Below are 23,523 nucleotides of genomic sequence, written 5' to 3'. Positions count from 1 at the left end.
ACAGTTGCACGCTTCTTCCAGTAGCAGCCAGAGGGATAGGGATAGCAATATCAGGATTTTAGCGTCAGTAGTACGTATTGCAGGCGGCACCATGGATGCCAGCGCCTGACAAAAGCAAAAACAGAAGGCACCATAGGCTGCCATAAGTGCGAAAAACACAGTGACGCCACAGAATATTACTTTTGAAGGCCTGAATGGATCGGAATGCCGGAAATGGTGGCAGGACACCCCCGACAATGACCTGGTAAAGCAAAACCTCCGTAAGGCACAAGTAGAGTGGGCTGTTCGGATGCCCGTGTTCCCTATCCGGGAGTACGAGGGGGCCCTACGCTTCATGGTGGACACCTTCGACAGGCACACATGCACCAACACGTTTGAATACCTCCGGAGGGATGTTACTATATCCTTCAAAGCAGGGGATTTCACGAGGGTATTCGGCATTCCAGGCAGCCAGGGCAAGAAAATAGACTTGAAGGCCAAAAAGATGACACGGGAGGAGAAGGAGTAGTGGATTAAATTAGTCTCCCGGAACTTGACGACAGCAGAGTTGGACAGCGTGGCTAGAGCCATGAAGGGTCGCGGAATCCGTAAGACTTTTGTTGCGGAGGGCCATTGGAGATGCATTATGGATATCATCAAGAGTAGATTGATAGGGTCGGGTAGGGCGTCGGACATTGCCCTCCCTCAGATTATGTTGATGAACGGGCTGATGAATGGCATCGTGTATGATTGGGCTGCGTTACTGGCAGAGCGTATGTATGAGTTTTTGATGCTCCAGCATCGCACATTCTATATGCCTCACTACGCTATAGGGTTATTCCTGGAGGCCACGCGGGAAGCAGTGCCGGAGGACGAGTTGGAGGTACGGCCGCAGGGACCGTTGACAGCAGGAGAGCCTCCAATAATGTATTGGAATTGGAGGCACTTGGACATTGGGCACTCTTTCGCGAAGCGGAAATGGGCGGTAGATAGGGCCTCGGCCTCAGGGGAGCCTGATAGCGGGAGGGATTCTAGCAGCGCGGAGGATTCAGAGGCGGACGATGAGGAGGACGATAGCAACCAGGCGACGGAGGAGCTTGTACGAGTCCTGTTTGCCCCACCCCTGTTATTGATGGGCACGCCTGTGCCATCATCTGGAGTGGGCGACACCTGTATTCCGGCCTTCGGGCAGAGCCATACGCTTGTTACACTTGGTCCCCTCCAGGACGAGCGCCAGGGAGCATCACCGGGCCCAACCACGGCGGCACTTACCGAGGACATCGCAGAGTCAGGGACGGAGGAGTCGCCGCATTGGGTAGTTGTCGCTGTGGAGCAGGGGCTGACGGAGGTGGAGGGAGTGGATACCGAGCCTCACGTACGGTTGGACGTCGTGGGTAGTGACGCAGTGGTGACTATTTCTGCTTCCTTGTTGGAGGAGCCGACCACAGCGAACCATCCCCCGGTCATGGAGATGCGTGTTGACCTCGAGGCTATGTAGAGCTGGCTCACACAGCGGTTTCAGATGACACTGGCACAGCCGGAGGGAGCTGTTGTATTCTCATCGTGTCGAGAGACTAGAGCAGAGGTAGTCAACTTGGATGACTCGTCAGGGGAGGCACATGGGCTCACAGTTGGGACCGAGGCGGGGGAGGTCGCCTCTGCTGGGCAGGCACCAGGAGATGGTACACCTTCGGTGGCGACGGAGGTACCTTCACAGTAGGATACAGTCGTGGCCGTTCCACCAGGGACTTCACAGCCCTCCGGGCAGACGGGGGAGGATGTTGAGACCTATCTAGCTGACATGGCTGATATGGTAACGAGGGGTAGGCGGGTGGTGGCCGCTGCCCAGACACAAGCATTGCAGCAGGTGGTGGTGGAGCTAGAGCAGGTCTTACAGTTTATGCGGGTGGGCTGCTCGACAGCCTTTGCTACCTGCTTTGAGTCTCAGGGGTGGCCGAGTACGGAGACAGAGGAGATGCTCCAGGCTTGGAGGCTGCGTCAGCCCGTTGTGGAGAGTCGGGTGATGACAATTGTCCGCGAGATCGAGGAGGTCTACTAGGATGCCTATTATACATTGAGGCGTACATAGCAGGAGTCTGCAGTCAGGGAGGCTGCCCGAGCAGCGTTGGAGAAGGAGGTGGCCAGTCAGTAGGCCTCATGGGTAGCCGAGAGGGCGCAGTTGTTGGCACAGCTAGAGATGGCCCGCACAGAGACGACTGAGACCCGGGTAGCGAAGGCCGAGGTAGAGACTCATCTGGTAGCCGAGCAGACTCGATTGGTTTGCGCGACGGAGGCAGTGGATACAAAAGAGGAGGAGTTGCTGGAAGCCGCACACATGGTGAAGATAGCTTTAGAGAAGGTATTGGTGGCGGAACGGGATGTGGCTGCACGCACTCAGCAGGTGTATGAGCTCCGTGGCCGCATGGCGGCCCAGACACCGACATCTCACCCTTCTGCTTCAGGGACGCTTTCTTAGCCCCCTCCCTAGTCTTTCAGATATGTATATTGTATAGGTTGCATTATCTCCATTTTTGTAAGTCGCCTGGAGACGACTTTTCTTTTTGGGGGGGATGATGTTGGCGACATTATTGTACACAGGAATAACATTAGTTAATTATGTGTAATTGTTTTGGTTAGTTGGCAACCGAGGGGTGGAAGTTGCGGTGCGACGGTTGGCGCTCGCACCCCCTCGGTACCCTTTTATACTTCGAAATGTAACTTGTAAAATACACTTATTATGAATAGAACATCTGATATACTTTGTCTGATATTTACGGCATTAGTCTGCATTATGTTCTTTATGCCTTAAGTTATTCACCCAAGAGGGCAAACATTAATCTCCTTTATTTTTTTTTTTAATTTGTTTACTCTATTCTTTTTTTCAACCCCTTAATACCCAATAAAATCATAAGGCAAGGTGGAGCGATGTAATATGGTTTAATAAAAACTTATTTCGCTCTCAATATTACCATAAGTATATACCAAGCCAATTCGACTAGGAACTTTTTAGGAGAGGTTAATTTCATATCTCCCCCTCACATAACCTTCACTTGAATATTCGAGTTGCCAATTAAAGTTGACAAAAATATTAATTTATTTAATTATAATAAACCTTGTCGAGCAAATTATTAATTAATTAAATATACATATTTATGTATATTTATATATATGCGACCCATACACCATATGTATACCTGACTGCGGTTGTACGTATACGACCATGTATACGTACTCCTATACCCATGTATTCACATAGGATATATATGTAACATATATACACATATACATAAATATATATTTATATAATAAAAATAACATTAGTCCCAGCTAAACTTGATTAAAAATTAATGAAATAATTAATTAAATAATAATAATTACTAGTTACCTCGAGAAGCGACAAACCCTAGTGTTATGAACCCTAAATTCTTTGCACTCACCCTCTAGGTTACCTGGTGCACTAGCTAACAGGGTCTGACAAGGTCAACATAAGTTTACCTGGCTAGGTTAGGGTTTTCAAACGACATTGAGTCCTTTCTTTCCTCTCACCTCCCGACCTGATGATACTTTCCCTCCCTTCATGGAGGATGACGATCTCTGCACACACTTGGCCCACGAAAATCCGTTAGATCCAAATGCTGCCCAGTTCTGATAATTAATAATTCATGACAAAAGTAAAACATTAAATCATATTGTTAACTGCAAATTCATCAATTTAATCAATCAAAGTCCAACATATCATCATAGAAAGCATAATTATCATCATTCACATATGCATAATCATTTGAACATATCCATCGATTAAAACATGAAACTAGGGCACATTAAATATCTACAAGTATATCAAATATGCAGTAGGGTTAACTTGTATTAGGGTGTAAATACTGCACACAATCAACTAGGGCACAAGTGGGATGTAACAGAGACCCCATTTGAGCTCATTGTGCGAGCTTATTGCAGACTAGGACTTGTTGCTTGCTGAGTATGCCAAAAATTAGTTTACAACCAACATTATTGAGGGTACTTTTCATGATGAAAAGTTCAAGTTGGTGGACGAGTTGATTATGTATAAGGGTAGAATCCTTCTTTTGCCCGAATCCAAGTTTAAGGAGAAGGTCTTGCAAACCTTTCATGACATTCCCCTTGTTGGTCATCAGGGTTTCTTCAAGACCTATAGGCAGATCCGAGATAGATTCTCTTGGAAAGGGTTGAAAAATGATGTTTTGAGATACATCAAGGATTGCCATACTTGTCAGATAAACAAGGATGAACATACTGCACCTGCTGGATTGTTGCAACCACTCCCTATTCCCAATCAGAATTGGGAAAGTATCTCTATGGACTTCATCACCGGGTTGCCTAGAGTGAATGGAAAGGACTGTATCTATGTGGTGGTGGATAGATTAACAAAGTTTGCTCATTTCTATGCCATTATCAGTTCATTCACAATAGCTCAAGTTGCGGATGTGTTCTTTCACGAGGTGTTTAGGTTGCATAGGCTGCCTAAAAATATTGTAAGTGATAGGGACAACAAGTTCCTAAGCAGTTTCTTGCTGGAAATCTTCAGATTGTGTGGCACTGTGCTTACTTCAAGCACGAGTTATCATCCACAAACGGATGGGCAGACGGAGATAGTGAACAAGTGGTTGGAAGGTTATCTCAAAAACTATGTTTCTGAGCAGCAGAAAGCATGGGTGAGATGGCTACATTTGGGAGAATATTGTTACAACTCCACTTATCACATGTCCATCAAGATGTCCCCTTTCATGGCACTGTATGGTTAAGAGGCTCCTAACTTTGCTGACTTGGTATTTGGTGATAGAAGAGCCCCTCAGGCTAAGGACATGATTTAGCAGTGTCAAGATATTCTGAAAGCATTGAAGGACAATCTTTGAATTGCGCAAAATCAGCAAAAGTTATACGCTGATTAGTAGTGTGTAGAGTGCTCATTCGAGGTTGGGGACATGGTCTACCTTAGGCTTCAGCCTTCCAAACAATCTACTCTTAAGAAGAGTGGAATGGAGAAACTCAAGTCGTGTTTCTATGGTCTGTTCAAGGTCATCAGGAGAGTTGGAGCACTGGCTTATGAGTTAGAGCTACAAGCGAGTAGCAGAGTGCATAATGTCTTCCACGTGTCACACCTCAAAAAGGCACTTGGACACAATGTTGTGGTCTCTTTTGATTTACCTCCTTTGGATGAAGAAGGAGACTTGGTGCTTATTCCAGAGGAAATTGTTGATTTCAAAGAACGTTTTCTAAGGAGGAGGACCATTCGAGAATACTTGATGAAGTGGAAGAACTTACTAGTTGAGGATGCTACTTGGGAAAATGAAGAAATTCTACAACATCTAACCTTGCGATTGCTTGTGGACAAGCAATCTTGGGGAGGGCAGACTGTAATGTCCCCTTCTCAGTAAGGAGAAACCAATGGTCCATTAGCCTATTCCGAAGACCCGTAGGCTGATTGGAATCAGGAATTAGGGTTTCCTATTTTTGTGGAATATTGCATGAGCCAATTAATGCTTGTCTGGTAGGGATTCTTCAATTTCGACCGTGGATTCCTTCTGGGTTTTTTGACGGCTTCGCAGAGGTATAACATGCATCTTGTTTTGAAGTGATTTCTGAACTTACTAATTTTAGTAAGTTGGTGGCAGCTGGTTAGATTTTGAGGTTTTTCTAGGTTTTTCCAAGCTCATTCACGGGGTGTGACGAGCATGTTTTTCGGAGTTGTTTTCATAAATTTCTATTTTTAGTAAGTGTCAGTTCAGGCAATGCTATTTTTAGTCTTGGCCAGAGCTCCGATCCAGTTCAGATTAGTGATTTTTTGCACTTCAGTTCACAGTTTGATTTTTGCAGTGATTGATAGTTGATTTATAATTGATTATTTAAATATTATTACTTTATCCTAAAGTTTGATATTTAATTATTTTACTGATCAATTTTGGAGGAATGACTTAAGAAGGAAAAATTATATCATTTATTCTAAGTCACATTTTATTTCCCTAAGTAGTTGGCGTAAAAAATGAATGTATTTCATGCTTTATAATGTTAATGTATTATAACAAGGCAATTTTGGGAAAAGTGTGACTAGGGAGACTGGGAAAGTGGACGCCATACTTGGAGGGGGTTATGAAATGAAATGCATATGAATTTAGGGAAATTTGGTCGCCATTTTCATTTTCATTTGAGATTCAACAAGGTTGGGCGTCTCATTTTGGTTATCTTGGAGAAATTATAACGTTATGTTGCTGGAGTGGCGATTGAGTTTGAGCTTCGGAGTTGTGGCTTCCTAGCTTGCATAGTTTTGTACTTGAAATACAATACCTAGCTGATTCAGTGTGTTGTTGGAGTCTTTTGAGAGTGTGTTTTCAGTTTTCAGTGTGAGTTTAGTGTTTTCTGTGTTGCTGGTTTGGTGTGGCTGAAGCGAAGTTTTGTTCATATATCCCTACCTGTGCGATAGATCATTCTGGGTAGCGGCTCATCAGAAGCATGTTGGTTGGGCGATTATTCTTCTATTTTGGCGTGGTTTTTTGTGAGTTTGAATTTTTAGTAGCAAATCGAAATTTCAATGCTTGCGGTACCTTTCTAAAGGTGCCTCGGGTTGCGTGCTTCTCTTTGTTGCCATTTTTGGTGCTGGTTTATGCTCCTATCTTGGTCGCATTGGTCATATCTTCCATTTGCCTGTGTTCGTGTGCGATTTGGAGTTGTTTTGAAAAAGTTGTGAGTCTTTCAGTGTTGGTGGTCCATTTCTAGAGTTGCTGGTAGTTTACATTAGATTTGTTTATTTGTGTTTTAGCTTGTATTTCTCTGAGTTCCATTGTTATGATTCCTAGTACTTCATTGTATTCATCATTGTAATTTTTGGTTAGTAGTACTAACATCTATTGTATCTGAAGTACTTCATTGTAATTCCCACTGCATAAGTGGAAGAGGCTGGCTTGGCCGCCTTCAGTGTTTGTAATTCAGTCCTCCCGCTGCATAAGCGGTTGAGTGATCTTTGTTTGTAATTGTCCTCCTGCTGCATAAGCGGTTGAGTTGAGTTTGTTTAGTGGAAAGTCCTCCTACTGAAATATCGCAGTAGAGTGATTTGTGTTTGAATGTGTTTTTGTTTCCTTGGCTAGTTTATCGCGAAGTTTCTTGGTTTTTACCCGTTGGAAAGTGGATGGGGCTGGCTCACCACCCAATATTGTAATCTGCATTTTTAGTGTTGCATCTAACGATCCCTTGTCACTGTATGCTCTCACCCTCCTAGTCTAGGCTCTCAGTGATCAAATGGTGTAGGGGTCCTTTCAATTGGTTTGGATTGCATTATTCTAACCCTAACGGGTGATTGGTGTGTTTGTAAAACTGTTAAAAACAAAAAAAAATGTTCGGGATATTACATATTTACTCTATATAATTCTATGCTATAGAAATGCCTTGAAGTTTTAAAAAAAGTAGTTGTGTCTAATTTCTACATTTTTTTACGATTTTTTAAAATCCAATTTTTTACCCACTTTTAAAAAAAATCTTGTACTTCTAGTTTGCTGATTTTTTCCCCTAACGATTTTTGTTTCTATGATATGCAACATTGAAATTGTGGAATATGATTTGATAAGATTTCTAAAATATTGAATTAACCAACCCTACAAAACTCCTTGCCTCAATCACAATGAAATTTTTGGACCACTTCAAAATGGCTTCCACTTTGACTATTTGTTTGTTAACTTTTGATCTCAGTTACTGCATAGACTTAGCTAATATTTAATCTTAGACTTAGACAACTATTTGGTGTATTTGGTGACTGCCCTTTTAAAAAGTTAACTGAATATTTGCCTATGTAATCAACAATATGAATATAAACAACAAAAACTTATTTTTTACAATTCATGGGTTAAACTCTATTTTATTTGCTCTTTATATCTCTATGCTATGGAAATGCCCTTAAGTTTTAAAAAAAAATATTTTTTCTCTTTTTCTACAATTTTTAATGTTTTTTTTGATATCTGATCTTCTCCCGATTTTTTGCCGATTTTTTCTCCAAAAGATTTTTTCTACTATGGACTATTATGTATATGCACATTAATAATGAAAACTCAAACTGGAATGATTAGACATTGAAAGTTTATTAATTTGTATGCTGACTCTTGTAAATTCTCAATTCAGCTCTAATGTTTCATAACATGGTTCTATATAATTTACTTGATGAATGCCTTATGAATAATTAAAATCTCCTACATTTTTCTATTTTTTAATCAGTGTGCCTTGCCGTTATCTTAAAAAAGGCTTCTTGTACTGAAAACTTGGTGTATCATATTTTCTTTTTACTTGACACACAAATATACTTGGTTCCAACAATATGTTATATTAAAACAGTATATGTTTATGGATCTATTTTACTTTTTTTTCCCTATTGCATTATATGCAGTAGTTTATAAGGTCAATTATTCTCCCTCAAGTGTTTCCAGCATGGAATAAGTTTTCATATTCAGTGCTCATATTCTAGGTGGCAACTAAATTTTACTTGTCCTTGTATTCAAATTTTTGATCTGGTAAACAAATTTGAATTGTTCTGCTTCACTTGTTGTTGTATGCCTTTACAGTATGGAAGGTACCAGCGTCAAATACTTGTAGAACAGTTGAATAACAAGTGGAAGCGTCATATACTCAATACTTTGGTATGCTGTCTTCTCCAAGTTGGTTTAATTATAAAACATTTTTTTTAATTGTTTCCCTGCATGATCTGGAACATCTAAGATGATTACCACAAACCACAGTGTTATAGTAGGTTGTTATATAATATGGATGTATTCACTTTCTGATGTTACATTATTATGGCAGCCAACTACTCCTTTAGAGCCATGTGAGTGGTTTAACAAGCTTTTAATGGCTGTTTGGCCCAACTTTATCGAGCCTAAGCTTTCAGACAGATTTGTGAAAATTATGCTGGTTAGTTATCTTTACCCTGGTAATGAATTTCCAAACAATTCATGCATTTTGGAAGGACACAAATTTATGATCTTGACATTGAATTCAGTGAACTGAACTTGCATGCTTACAGTTCTTTTAAATTTATGAACTGTCAAGAGACATTGAATATAAAGAAGGCTTCTTTAAGAGTGTCCCATTCTGATAACCATTTATTTCTGGTTATTAATCTGTTTTTAGAATTTGAAACAGAATTTTATTTCCTGTTTTACAGTGAAGGTGATCATCAGTGCAATCATCTATGTTCCTCTATATCCCGGGTTAAGCAAGAGTGCATGATTAATTTTGCTAGATGGTTATAAATAGACATTTGTTCTATAAATTTATGGTTATGTAGAGTGTCTTGATTAATATCTTCCAGAAGTTTTATCTTTACTCTGTATTGATCTTTGATATGGCTTTGAAGTTTGAACTATATTTTCATCTCTTTTTTTGGTTTCTTGCCGAATTCTCAATTACATGGTTTATCATGTAAAGGTTCATAGTTTTATATCATTATAGAGCTGATATTGTACAAGTGGTGAAAAGCATATCAGTGATATCAACAATTGAGATATTTCATATCATGATCTGTCTCCATCAGTGTGGAGCTCTTCGTAAATTATCTTTGAGGTCTCTATGATATTTAAAGTCTCCAAAGCGCTACCACTTCTGCTTATATGATCTTCACACTTGAAATTACATGCAAATAACCTAAGAAAATGGATTCTTCTTTATATGAGTTTAAGTTTGAATATTCTCACATTACCAAAGGTAAAGCTCTAGGTCACATGCCTTAAAAAATCCATTGTAAAGTGATATTTTCAATTAGACATCCCAAAAGAAAATAGACTGGTTTATAAGCTTCTGTTGCAGATATCTCTGTAAGACTAGGAGAAAAAGTTTAGATAGGATGCGAGACTTTGTTTAAATTTATTAGTGTAGAAAATTGGCTTTAGAGAAATATACACCTTCAGGATTTTGGCAATTTAAGTAATTAAGTAATTAGGATTAGGATTGATTGTGTATTTAAGTAATTAGTGCTCTCAATACTGTAACTATTGCAATTTCTTAGAGTAGCTAATGACTACTGCCACAAAAGCCAGATTTGATATGTGAATATGGCATCAAATGAAAAAAGTAAAACCTTGAAAAATGAATTTTAAAATGCAACTTTCTAACCCTTAAATATGAAGTGCCAAAATTCAAGAATTTTTTAATGATCATATTTCTTAACAAGAATGTAGGCAAGCTATTAATTAGAAAGGATATTTTTCATTTTATCTCTTGGTCCGTCCTTTTTTTTGGTTCCCTGAAATAATTTATTTCTTATGTAATTTGTTTTTTCTGAAAAATCTGCAATACTTCAGTCTTTAGCCTTTTTTGGTGATTGTCCATTTGTTTTCTGCACGCTTGGAAAATTACAATAAGTGTGAAGAAAAGCATCTACATCTCATGGACACATATTAAGGCTATTTTATTGGGTTCATGTTAGCAAGAAAATGGGGGAATACAAACCAAAGTAATGAGCCCAAGGGTACACAGGGACGTGTCCCTCGGGGTTTTCACCCTTGTCCCCACTTCAGGGACGTCCCAAGATAGGGGATGCCTTGGGGATGTTTCCAAGGCATCTCCGCATCCCCCAAAAAAGTTGCAAACGAATCATTCCCAATCAGTGGGATGTCCTAGAAATGTGGTGGGGATGACCAGCCATCCTTGGGACGTGGAGGGGACGTTTGGACGTCCCTTGAGTCCCCAGTTTTCCAGCAAGTTTTTAAAACAAAAAAACACTCAAAAGTTAAAAAATTAATTTTTTATTTGCCTTTTGTGGATCCTATTCCCCTCGGCTCTAACCCTAAAATGCAAACTTAAAACTCTCTATCTCAGGCATTTGACTTCATTTTTATAGGAATTTTTGTTTTTCATCCGAATAGCAAGTTAGAAAGACAAAGAGGGTTTGAAGGTGCTGTTAGAAAAAAAAACAGCACTAACTATCAAAAATTGAGAGGATTGTTAGGCAGCAACCAGCAAGAGAAGTGAAAGAGATATATTGTTCTTCCATTTGTGCTTTTTTTGAATTTTTTTCTAAGTTTAAATGATGAAATGTGATTTTTTGTGTTACTTTTTTAATATCCAGTTTGCAAAAATCAAAACAAAACAAAATGAGTAGCAGTAGTGAAAGTAGTGGGCATGTTGAGAGGGAAGAACAATATGAAAGCCAATTGGTTGAAAGGGGACAACCTAAAAAAAATACATTTAAATGCCATTCCGAATCTTTAAAAACACACGCAAAGGCCCCTTCAATCCTAAAAACCCTCTTCTTCAAATGATGACATCTCTAGAAAAACAGAAAAAGAAAAATTTGAGGGGTAGTAAATTGTGGTTGTGTCACATTTGTAAAGAAAAATTTAATGGGAGCTACACAAAAGTGTATTCTCATCTATTGGGTTTTACAAGTCAAGGGATCAAGATTTGTAAAGAGATAAAAGACACAAGAGGGTAGAGTGTTATAGATTGCACATGGAGGTAGAATCAAAGTCTACAAGCCTGCCAATGCAAACACAATTTGTTCAATGAACTATGCATATACCCTCTATGTTTGGTATTCTTAGTGGTAGTACTAGTAGTGGCAAATATGTTTGCACAAGAGGGAAGAGGAAGACTACTAGTGCTTCTAGTTGTTGGTTGAAAATTTGTACACTTGGGGAAATATACAAAATTGTGGCTTCAACCAAAGTGTGTGAGTAAAACTCTCCTAATTAAGGGAAGACTTCCCCTATCTATCTAATGCTAAAACTAAAATAGGATGGAACAATAGTCTTTCTTCTTTTTCCAAGAAAGCCAATATCTTTTTCTCTTCATAGAAAAGTGATAGCTGTTGATAATTAATAGCTTCGGTAAGATAAATGATTGAATGGGAGATAAATGAAGTCTCCCATTCAATCATCTATCTCATCGATAGATAAATCTAGATCTCTAATGATTATTCCTTTATCTATAATTTCTCTTCTTATTCAGTTGTAGTCAATTACGTTATGCATGCAAACTGATCGAGTGCAAGCTATTAAGCCTGATAAATTGATAATGATCGGGTCTTATTCTAAACCCTCCCGATCCATTATCGGGTTATCACCTAACAGTCACCGAGTTTATAACCATCGGGCTTAATGCATCTCACCGAATAACTAATTTTATCGGGATAAATTAATAAACCGACTAACTTATCTTATCGGGTTTTACCGAGTAATAGTAACCACTGATTGATATTTGCCACCGGTTGATATTGCCACCGGTTGATATTGCCACCGATTATCATCGGATTAAATATATGAATAACCGAAGTGACTTCATGTAATGTCCCCTTCTCAGTGATGTGCATTCAGTGGTCCATTGGCCTATTCCAGAGACCTGTAGGCTATTTGGAAAGGAAATTAGGGTCTCCAGTTTTGGAGGTTGTTGTTGCTCGTGAATTAGAGTTTGGATCGCGGATTCTTTTTGGGTTTTCAGAGGGCTTCGCAGTGGTTTGTCCAGCTTTGCGTTCTGAGCACTTTTTGGAATTTACTATTTTTAGTAAATTCTATTTCTGGCAGTGGTCCTGATTATTTTGGCACAGTTGGTTCTCTTCTTCAGTTGGTTCAGTTGGCTTTGTCACTTTTGGCCTTGGGATGTTTTTGGAGAGATAAGTTCCATTTCATTTAAATAATGTTATGTTTTAATGTTATATTTTAAAGTTGACCCCTTGTCCTAGCGTCATCACTTCAAGTTGTTTTAAAAGGTGGTCTTCAAGGGTGGATGCATCATGGAAGGGATTTAATATTTCCTAAGGTCTAAAATCTTGCTTATGAAAAGGGGGTGCCAACTTTATGAAGATAAGTGAATTAAAATAAAGGTTAATTAAGCTTTTAAAAGTGGCGCCATCTCTTGGAGGAAAATTCAAATGTGAAATTAGGGCGCACTTTCTAGAAGCCTCTAGAGATTTCTTGTTAAGCTTATAAATGGAGGCCTCTTCCCTTCATTTATTATCTTATGTCTATTATAATGTTACTCTACCGGAATGGTATTGGGGTTGCTTCGAGGAATGAATGCCTCCTAGCCTTGGCATTGCTTCTTGCTTGAAAGATAGCAACTAGTGGTGATTTAGTGTAGTTGTGAGAGTTTGTAGTGAGGATTGCATTGTAGCTTGAGTTGTGTTGGAAGTTCAGTTATTTGCATTTCATTTCATTTTCGGGAGTCGCGGGTAGTAGGGCAGATTTGTAGTTTCACTCATATATTTTAAAACAAAAACATATTCATTCTGGGTATTGCATATTTCCTCCTGTTTTGGTTGGGCGCTCCTTTGTGCAAATTTGCAGATTCTAATATGAAGTGTTTTATTTTATAGAGAAGAATCGCCATTCTTGCCTGGCATCATTGCTAGGAATTGCCTTGGGGTTCGTGTTAAATAATTTGTTGGGTTAATGTCTGATTTCTTGGTATTGGTTTGGTCGCCTCCTTCATAGAAAGCCATTGCTTTTGGTTTTGGGTCATTCGGACTAGTATTGAGAGAGTAATGAGCATTTTAGTGATTCCATGGTGTTGCTGATTAAGCATTTCAAGTGCAGGTCTGTCATAAATCAGAATATTAAGATTGATCCTTGAGAAGAATTTCTTGGACTTATCATTTTTGTTAAGCCCAGGAGAGTCTTCTATATTGTTGCAGCATTGTATAGTCTTAATCTTATGATCTTGGCAAGCATTCACTATCAAATTGTAAGTTGAACAGTAGTACTGGCAGCATTTCTTCTCATTTTCATTTCATGCTTTTATTTACATTTAATTCCATTTCTAAGTTCTTAGCATCTCCGCCATATGGTAGCTCCATTCCCACCTTGGGTTTGAAAGCACATGCTTGGTGTCGAGTTTTCCTTTCAGCAGTTGTAATTGTAAAGATCCTCTGACCATATGTTAGTCCATCTTGGGCACATTCTTGGTTAGATTTGCTTTCACCACGCACTAAGATCCTCTGACCATATGTTAGTCCATTTTGGGCACATTCTTGGTTAGAGTCACTTTCAGAATGCTGTAAGACCCTCTGACCATATGCTCACGCCTTACCCAACCCGGGATCTTGGTGTACATTCTTGGTTAGAGTTGTATTCCGCATCGTTTTGGTTTAAGTGCTAACCCTAACGGATGTGTGTTGCCTTACTTTTTGTAATTGATAAATTGAAAAAATTGGTTTGGGATATTTCAGTGGTATCAGAGCCGGTTTTCCTGCCAGCCTGTGTGTTTCGATTAATTAGAGTTCTCGTTGAGTGACAAAGAAACAGTGGTTGATTCAATGGCAGCGAGAACATCAGATCAGAAGATTGCCATTGTGACTGTGGAGAGAGTTGAGAAAAAGTTCGACACTATGATGAACATGATGTCCTAGTTGATCAAATTCTCCATGAGTGATAGAGAAGTCGGTTATTCCTGCCATCCTGTGCTTTCAACAAAAATTCAGAGTTTAGTGATGGGTTCATATGAGGAGAAGATTAGAGAAGAAATTCTTGGCATGTTTGAGGAATATGATACACTTCCTCAAGTCATTAAGGAAGAATTACCTTTCAATTGTTTCATGAACCACCATCCAAAATTATGCTACAAGACTGAGTTTGCAAAGAAACAATACCATATGATAGCTCTTACTCTGTTTGCTCAAGAGGAGGAAAGAAAAACTTCAAGTGAGGAGCTTGAGAAGGTTGATGATGATTCCCATGTCATGCATGCACCTACCATTGATGAGGTTGTGATTCAAGAAGAGGAAAAAACAACATTTGAGGTTGTGCATGATGAATCTCGTAATGTTTCTTATGGAGCTAGTGACAGTGTCGAATGCACTCATGTGCTTCTAGAGGAAGAGAAGATGAAAATTGAAGATGTTAAACAAGAGGAAAAGGTTAACATATTGTTGGGTGGAGATCCATGTTATGAAGCTGAAAATATTGCAGCTAATGATGAAGTTCCTAATGACCAAGAGGCTGTCCTATTTTGTGAGTTTAAAATATGCCAAAATGATGACACAGATTTAGAGGACCAATCAGAAGTTGCATTTCAGAACAATGGTGTTGAGACTCATAGTTTGAAGAATGAGCTTGATCAAATTCTGAAAGTCTGTGAGCAATGTCTTAAATTGGAATTTTCAGATTTAGGACAGCATGATTGTTGGTCTAAGTTGGAAAAAGGAAATACTTTTCAGATTGTTGATAACCCATTGTTTGAGATGGGTATAGTGAAAACGTATGACAATCCACTTTTTGAGTGGGAAGATGGAACATCACTTGGTTCTAGCCTTGCACTTGGTGAAAATAACAATGCGTGGAAACCAAGAGAAGAATCAAGATCTAAGTTGGATGATACATGGAGCTATGGTGAGCACTTTTTAACTAAACAAAGTAATCAACCCTTTAGCACTTGGGATCCGGGTGTGATGGCAACTAGCGATGACAAGGAACTTGTGTGGGATGAATTTCCCTTTGACCCTGATGAGGCTCAAAAAACAGATTGTGTTGTAGAGTTAGAGGACCATATAGTTCTTGATGAAGGAAAACTTAAAGAAGTTTTGAAATACAAATCTGATTTACCTATTCATGAAGTTGGTGGTAAGCAAAAACTTGAAGATCTAGTAGAATCTAATCCTCATCATGATATTGAGCAATTGCTGCTAGTGGGTGGTGAAGAAAAGGAGTCTTGGAGAAGCTTTGCGGGCAGCGAAGACAAGAAAGAAAGTTCTGATTTTTAACCTTTATGAATGACATCTTCGGACCAAATATCTTCATAATGATAATCTTTGGACTGCAAAGTATCTATAATTGTAGGTATCAAAAATCCTGTCAGAGTAAAAGTACTATCATGTTTGGGATCACATCCAATCTGTAACACTTTTTCACCACGTCTAGCTAGGGCAATTGAAATATTACAACTAGTGGTTGATTTACCAATTCCGCCTTTTCCATAAACTGCTATTTTCATCTTTTCATCTCCTTTTATTTCTTTTTTATCTTCTGACCTGTACAACACCTTTAAATGTTCACGAGTGGAAGGATAAATTCATGAGGTCCTTTGAGAATGAGGTGCAAGTTCTATCTGGGTTTGACCATACACATAGTTTGATACAAGAACTCTATTGGAAGGCTCAAATTGAAGAGAGACGAAAGGGAGTTAAGGATGAAGTTGCTCTCCCCAATCTGCAACTCATCAAAGACTCTTTAGAGACATTGAAATCAGAGTGCATACAATTGATCACAGATCGTGGTTATGCCATCGAATCTGCAAAGAAGATCCTTAGTGCTTTCCAGGGAAAAGAGAGGAAACTTGAAGAGCTTACTCTTGAGCTTAAGTCAACAAAGGACATGTTAGAAAATACTCAGTTGGTTGTAATGGAGGTAGAAGATTAGTTTGCTGATTTCAAACATTTAAGAGATCAAGAGAATAGAGAAATGGCCAAAGAGATCAATCAGGTAATGGAGGAGCTTGATTGCATCCAGGAGGAGTATGATCTTGCTCTTTGTCCCCAAAGATCAAAAAAATTGATTTTGGAGCAAAAGAATCTTTGGGTGGAACATGACTCTGATAGTAATCAGAAGGTTGATAGTCCGTTGTTTGATACAAATGCTGATTGGACATTTGTTAATCGACTTTTCAAGTTTGATGTGGGAATTCCTTTTGACTTCAGTGATGAGGGTGGATCATGTTTCAGAGTCTGGGATCTAGGTGCAATTTGCAACCTTGAGACATTGTTTCAAAATTGGAGCATTGATCAAATGCATACTCTTGGGCATCTTCTTTTGAAAGGAATGGATCAGATTTTCAGATTTGGGCTTGCTGATCGGTTGCAGATTAGCCACTTCACTTTATGGTTTGCTCTCATTTTGGGGAGTTGGTGCAGTTTCTTTGGTCATGCAAGTAATGGTTTTCAATTGGAGATTGCTTGGAGGTGTTTTCCAGCCTTGGACATGAGTAGATGTGTTGTTTTGGACGACTATTTCCTGTGTTGTAGCAGCTGTTCATCTTCTTGGATGCTGATTTTCTTAAAATCAGACCTCAAGACAATCATTTCAGACTTGGTGGGCTACTGGTATACTCTTTTTCAGACTTTACAGTCTCCTAGCAGGATGGTTTTGTGGTCTCAAGTGAGAGGTATGGCGAGTTGGGGCAATCAATATCCGTGTATGGGAAGTGTTCAAGCTCTAACTATAGGTTATCCTTATGCATTTTCTTCTTCTTATGGTTGGGACAGCGAACCTTTTCTTTCTTTGGTTCACCTTTTTGAGGTGCTTGGAGTGGGAACTGTAAGAGTTTTCAGAAATCTCCATGGTTGTATCAGGATTATTCAATTGAGGCATAGTAGATTCATGTGCAGATATGAGTATGAGTTTGTTGAGCTCTTGCAAATGAATGCTTTCCTCTTTGCAAGAAGATTTGGAGATGTCACATTGACAGTCGTGGCTTTGTTAGATACCATATGGAGATGTGTTGTGGAGTTTGACCTTGAGTTGAGTAGACCTTATTTTCTATTGCCCAAGCTTGTGATAGACAGTGGCACTGTGGATGTTGATTACTTAGAGCCTTATGGGCATGCGATGCTGCATGATATTGATTTCAGTCCTTCAGGGATTTTCAGTTTGAGTATCATGGATGGTAACATTTTGGAGTTACAAGGGAGGTTAGTGCAGTTTTGGCGTGATGTTTTCATTGATGTGATCAGAGTGGCGCAGTGTCGATGTGGTGGGTTCTACTTGAGACGGATATGGGACCCCGGGCTCATACTTGCTTGGGTGTGGATCAGTTAAAAATTTTCTGGAGTTGTGGTGGCATTGCTTGAGGACAAGCAATTTTGGGAAGGGCGGATTGTAATGTCCCCTTCTCAGTGATGTGCATTCAGTGGTCCATTGGCCTATTCCAGAGACCCGTAGGCTTTTTGCAAAGGAAATTAGGGTTTCCAGTTTTGGAGGTTGTTGTTGCTCGTGAATTAGAGTTTGGATCGCGGATTCTTTCTGGGTTTTTAGAGGGCTTCGCAGTGGTTTGTCCAGCTTTGCGTTCCGAGCACTTTTTGGAATTTACTATTTTTAGTAAATTCTATTTCTGGCAGTGGTCCTGATTATTTTGGCACAGTTGATTCTCTTCTTCAGTTGGTTCAGTTGGCTTCGTCACTTTTGGCCTTGGGATGTTTTTGGAGAGATAAGTTCATTTCATTTAAATAATGTTATGTTTTAATGTTATATTTTAAAGTTGACCCCTTATCCTAGCGTCATCACTTCAAGTTGTTTTAAAAGGTGGTCTTCAAGGGTGGACGCATCATGGAAGGGATTTAATATTTCCTAAGGTCTAAAATCTTGCTTATGAAAAGGGGGTGCCAACTTTATGAAGAGAAGTGAATTAAAATAAAGGTTAATTAAGCTTTTAAAAATGGCGCCATCTCTTGGAGGAAAATTCAAATGTGAAATTAGGGCGCACTTTCTAGAAGCCTCTAGAGATTTCTTGTTAAGCTTATAAATGGAGGCCTCTTCCCTTCATTTGTTATTTTATGTCTATTATAATGTTACTCTGCCGGAATGGTATTGGGGTTGCTTCGAGGAATGAATGCCTCCTAGTCTTGGCATTGCTTCTTGCTTGAAAGATAGCAACTAGTTGTGATTTAGTGTAGTTGTGAGAGTTTGTAGTGAGGATTGCATTGTAGCTTGAGTTGTGTTGGAAGTTCAGTTATTTGCATTTCATTTCATTTTCAGGAGTCGCGGTTAGTAGGGCAGATTTGTAGTTTCATTCATATATTTCAAAACAAAAACATATTCATTCTGGGTATTGCATATTTCCTCTTGTTTTGGTTGGGCGCTCCTTTGTGCAAATTTGCAGATTCTAATATGAAGTGTTTTATTTTATAGAGAAGAATCGCCATTCTTGCCTGGCATCACTGCTAGGATTTGCCTTGGGGTTCGTGTTAAATAATCTGTTGGGTTAATGTTTGATTTCTTGGTATTGGTTTGGTCGCCTCCTTCATAGGAAGCCATTGCTTTTGGTTTTGGGTCATTCGGACTAGTATTGAGAGAGTAATGAGCATTTTAGTGATTCCATGGTGTTGCTGATTAAGCATTTCAAGTGCAGGTCTGTCACAAATCAGAATATTAAGATTGATCCTTGAGAAGAATTTCTTGGACTTATCATTTTTGTTAAGCCCAGGAGAGTCTTCTATATTGTTGCAGCATTGTATAGTCTTAATCTTATGATCTTGGCAAGCATTCACTATCAAATTGTAAGTTGAACAGTAGTACTGACAGCATTTCTTCTCATTTTCATTTCACGCTTGTTATTTACATTTAATTCCATTTCTAAGTTCTTAGCATCTCCGCCATATGGTAGCTCCATTCCCACCCTGGGTTTGAAAGCACATGCTTGGTGTCGAGTTTTCCTTTCAGCAGTTGTAATTGTAAAGATCCTCTGACCATATGTTAGTCCATCTTGGGCACATTCTTGGTTAGAGTTGCTTTCAGCATGCACTAAGATCCTCTGACCATATGTTAGTCCATTTTGGGCACATTCTTGGTTAGAGTCACTTTCAGAATGCTTCAAGACCCTCTGACCATATGCTCACGCCTTGCCCAACCCGGGATCTTGGTGTACATTCTTGGTTAGAGTTGTATTCCACATCGTTTTGGTTTAAGTGCTAACCCTAACGGATGTGTGTTGCATTACTTTTTGTAATTGAAAAATTGAAAAAATTGGTCTGGGATATTTCACTTCGGTGCTTGCGTATATGTGATAAACACCGATTAAGCAATCGGTTAATGAGGGACACAACCAAGAGGTATCTTGGTCGGTCATGTCCAAGGGGCATGATCGATCAAGGTACCACTTGATCAGTTCCCTCCTTGATATACATACCCAATGATATGTTGTGGAGAAAATATAGGAAAATATAAAATGTTCTCTCTCCACCTGCAATAAACAAAATCAGATTCATTATATTGAGAAATAACATGTACTTAAGAAGAAAAATAACCTTGAATACAATTTGCATCTTGAATTGAAAATTGATTAACATTTACAATAGCAATTTAACATAAAACAACAATAACAAATTTTTGAAATGAAATGAGAGAAAGGAAATGAAGTTTCCTGAAAGTTCAAAGACTTCTGTCACTTCCTTTAGGACCGGACAACAATATCAAGCTCAAAGTTTTGACTATGTGAAGTCCTATCTAACTTTTTCTATTCTAATGATGTCAAGAACAAATTATGACAACACAAAGTCTGAATTAAATAACTTATTTCTTTCTAAACAAGACAACAAGAACTAGCGTGAGCGCAAAGTTTCACAGCTATTTCCTATTATAAAATCTACTTCTAATCTCTCTCAAGAATTAGTGTAAGCATAAAGTCTTACAACTTTTCTCAATAGAACTTCTATTTTAACTAAATTAATCTCCAATACTTGCAGCACAAAGTCTGCAAATCAAATTTGATTAAGCCCTATAAGAAACACTTGCAAGAAAGACAATATTGAACACAAACTCAAGAATGTAGCACAAAGTCTCAACACTTGAGTAATTTTCTTCTATTCCTTTCAATTCTTTGATTTACACATAAAAGCTCAATGACTTCTTTGCTGCAAATTTGACAAAGTTTTTGCTTGCTTTTTCAAAGATAAAAACTACAATAGCCCTCCTCCAGTATTTATAGGAGAGGAGTCATGAGAAAAAGGTGGGAGGATCCCAAGTAACTTGAGAAATTCTCTCAACCACCAAGACTTATTCAATAACTAACTGTGACTTATTCAAAGTTACAAGTCCTATTCTAAATTGACTTGTAACTTGTCTACTTGTAATTACAAAAGTGCAAGTAATGATTTAACTTGCAATTACAAAGTCTTTTTTTTTTTTACATGTAACTTGTCAAAACAAAATTACAAATGTATAATTAATCTAAGTGTTCAAAGACACGACTTCAACTGCATCATCCTTTGTCTATGATGATCTTCATGCCACTTTAGGATGCTAGAACTTGAAATATTCTGGATCTTACCTTCTTGCTTGGGGTAGTACTGGCTTTTCAGGAAAGAAAGGGCTGCCTTCCTCTTTTGATGTCATGACCCTCTTTGTCTTGAAAGCATTCTATGCTCTCAACCATGAATTGTTGTTGTATCTCTTCTTTGTATCATCCTCCAATCTTGAAATCGGCTTGCAAAATAGGGCCCATGCCTTAATCCATTGATTTGGTAGATCGTGTGTGCAAACTAGACTGACATGGGAAGGGATAAATTGATGCAAAAATGGGCTCACAAGTGTATTTCGGATTCTGGAAGCTGCATTACATGTGTGGGAAAAACAAGAGCATTAACTTGCAATTGTGGAGAGCAAACATGCAACTTCATATGTGTAATGGGTAAACACAAGTTTGCACTTGTAATTAGACCTTTAAAACTCATTTTCAAGTGTTTTTTGAGTGCATTTTGGACCAATTTTGGGTTTTGGATGGCTGACTGCAAGTGAAGACTTTAAATGGGAAAAATGAGTGAAGGTGTGAAATGAGTGGATGAAATGGTGGGAATGGTATGTATGGATGATGGCAATGAATATGAGTGAAAATGAAAAGATTTTGGGAAGATCATCTTTATGAAAATGGGAAGAACTTTCAACTTGTAATCAAGTTTTAAAAACCCGATTTTGAAAGGATGAACATTTTTCCAACTTAAAATTTTGGAATTTCACCAAAAGATGGTTAAAATTTTGCAACCAAAGGGGAAGATCAATTATTTTCATCTTACTTATGATCGGGTTTTTAAATCCCAAATGCAAGTAAAGAGGGGAAATGGGGAAAAACAATGCAATTCACGAATTGCTTTGCAAACTTGGAAGAAAGGGGAAAATCTCTCACAAAGCCGATTTTAGACAATAACTAACAAAACTAACATATATACAAATTGACCAAGGATATCAAAACAAACCAAAAACAAGAAATGAAAACAAACAAGAAAGGAAAAGAACATACCTTGATCAATCAAAACGTCCTCCAAGAAGCAAGAAACAATTCTTGAAAGAAGAGAGGAAAACTCTTAAATAGATAATAAACCACATTCCAAAACCCTAGCTACGTTTTTGCCAAAACGCCATATGTATTAAAACGCCCATTAATAGCATGAAGAATCAGTCAAGAAAGACATCCAACCTCCACGCCTAGGCAAGACAAACAAAAACGATTTGGAAGAAGTAAGATTCGTGGCACTTAGATGAGGAAAATCGTGGCATTTTTCAAACACGTTTTTGCTGTTAAAACACCATAAAACCAGCGATAATGTCTTCCAAATGGCGTGAAGAGAGTTGGAAAATGCATGAAAATAGCAAGGAATCCAAAACGCCTTCCTCCTCCTAAGATTTCTCCACAAAAATTGGTGGAAATTGTCAACAAAATCCTTCAACAATGCTGGTCGGGTTCTTGGGAAAGAACAAGAAGTTTAAAATGCATGCAATAAGGAAAAGCTGGTTTCTTAAACCTTTTTACATGTTTAAAATGTTCACTTTTCCCCTCATAAGGCAAAATCGGGTTTGTGAGAGCAAACAACAAGTTTAAAATACTTGTAATAGGGAAATAAAACTCCCTTTACAAGTTTTTAAACAAAAGACTAGTAAAGGGAAAATAAAATTCCTTTTACAAGTCATAAAAATAACTTAAAAATAAAACTTGTGATAGGGAAATAAAATCCCTATTACTTAAAGTGATTTTATAAAACTTGTAATGGAGGAGAAAAACCCCTACCATAACATAAAATCACTTAAGTGGAACTTTTTAAATGATTTACAAGTTTTATTTAAACTTTATAATTTAAAGTTCACTTGTAATATGCCCAAAACGTTCCTACAATGACTTAAAAGCCAAAAAGCAACAAGGTGGAAATAAAAAGTAAGTTACAAAGTTCTAATTTCATAAAGTGAACTTGTAATTAACTAAAAATTTCCCTACAACACTAAAATAAAGGGAAAATTAAAGCTCGCAACGTAAGGAAAAATTTCCCCCTGTAATCAGGGAGAAAAAACTCGAAATTGAAGGAAAAACATAGCAAACAAACCTAGAATGCGATGAAATTTGAAATGTGGTTTGATGATGGACTGAGGATTAGTTCAGTCCAAGGATAAGGCAAAATTCTGCTTCGGGAAGCGTGCCACAGAGTAAAATTTTCATTTTATTACAAATTTTTTATGTAATGGTCCATTTTTGAAAACAAAAATGAGTTTAACACTAGTGAGCAGCCAAATCCACTTGCAAATTTGTTCAATGTGCATGCATGAGATGTGGCAGAGTCCTCCATGGAAAAATTCCAAGCTTTTCTACGCCCATGCCATCTCATTCCATGTAGCATGTCATGCCCCTTGTAGCGAATAGACATCTGCAATAACCTGAATAAAATTAACGAAATGAATAGAACGACATTGCATGCATTTACTTCGGTGTTTGGTTAGGTATCATTACCAGGTTAAGGATAGATCAAACAACAGTCACCATGGATAGATCGAAGAGCAGTCACCACATGCTAAGGAAGAAAGAAACAAGTGTGATCCATTAAGATAATGGATTAGACCAGCAAAGGGC

The 23,523-nt window shown here is 38.5% G+C and overlaps 1 protein-coding gene across 1 annotated transcript in view; it reads left to right on the top strand.

The window, feature by feature from the left end:
• The window catches only part of LOC131075364 (uncharacterized), a 175,148-nt gene that overhangs the window by 28,833 nt on the left and 122,792 nt on the right, over positions 1-23,523 (top strand). Inside the window, exons 2-3 of the mRNA XM_058012190.2 lie at positions 8,559-8,633; positions 8,797-8,904. Coding sequence (XP_057868173.2) covers positions 8,559-8,633; positions 8,797-8,904 — 183 coding nt within the window. The remainder of the gene's footprint in view (positions 1-8,558; positions 8,634-8,796; positions 8,905-23,523) is intronic.

The sequence above is a fragment of the Cryptomeria japonica genome, chromosome 2 (genome assembly GCF_030272615.1).
Source record: "Cryptomeria japonica chromosome 2, Sugi_1.0, whole genome shotgun sequence".
Lineage (NCBI taxonomy): Eukaryota > Viridiplantae > Streptophyta > Pinopsida > Cupressales > Cupressaceae > Cryptomeria > Cryptomeria japonica.
This window is presented reverse-complemented; position numbering and strand designations above follow the sequence as displayed.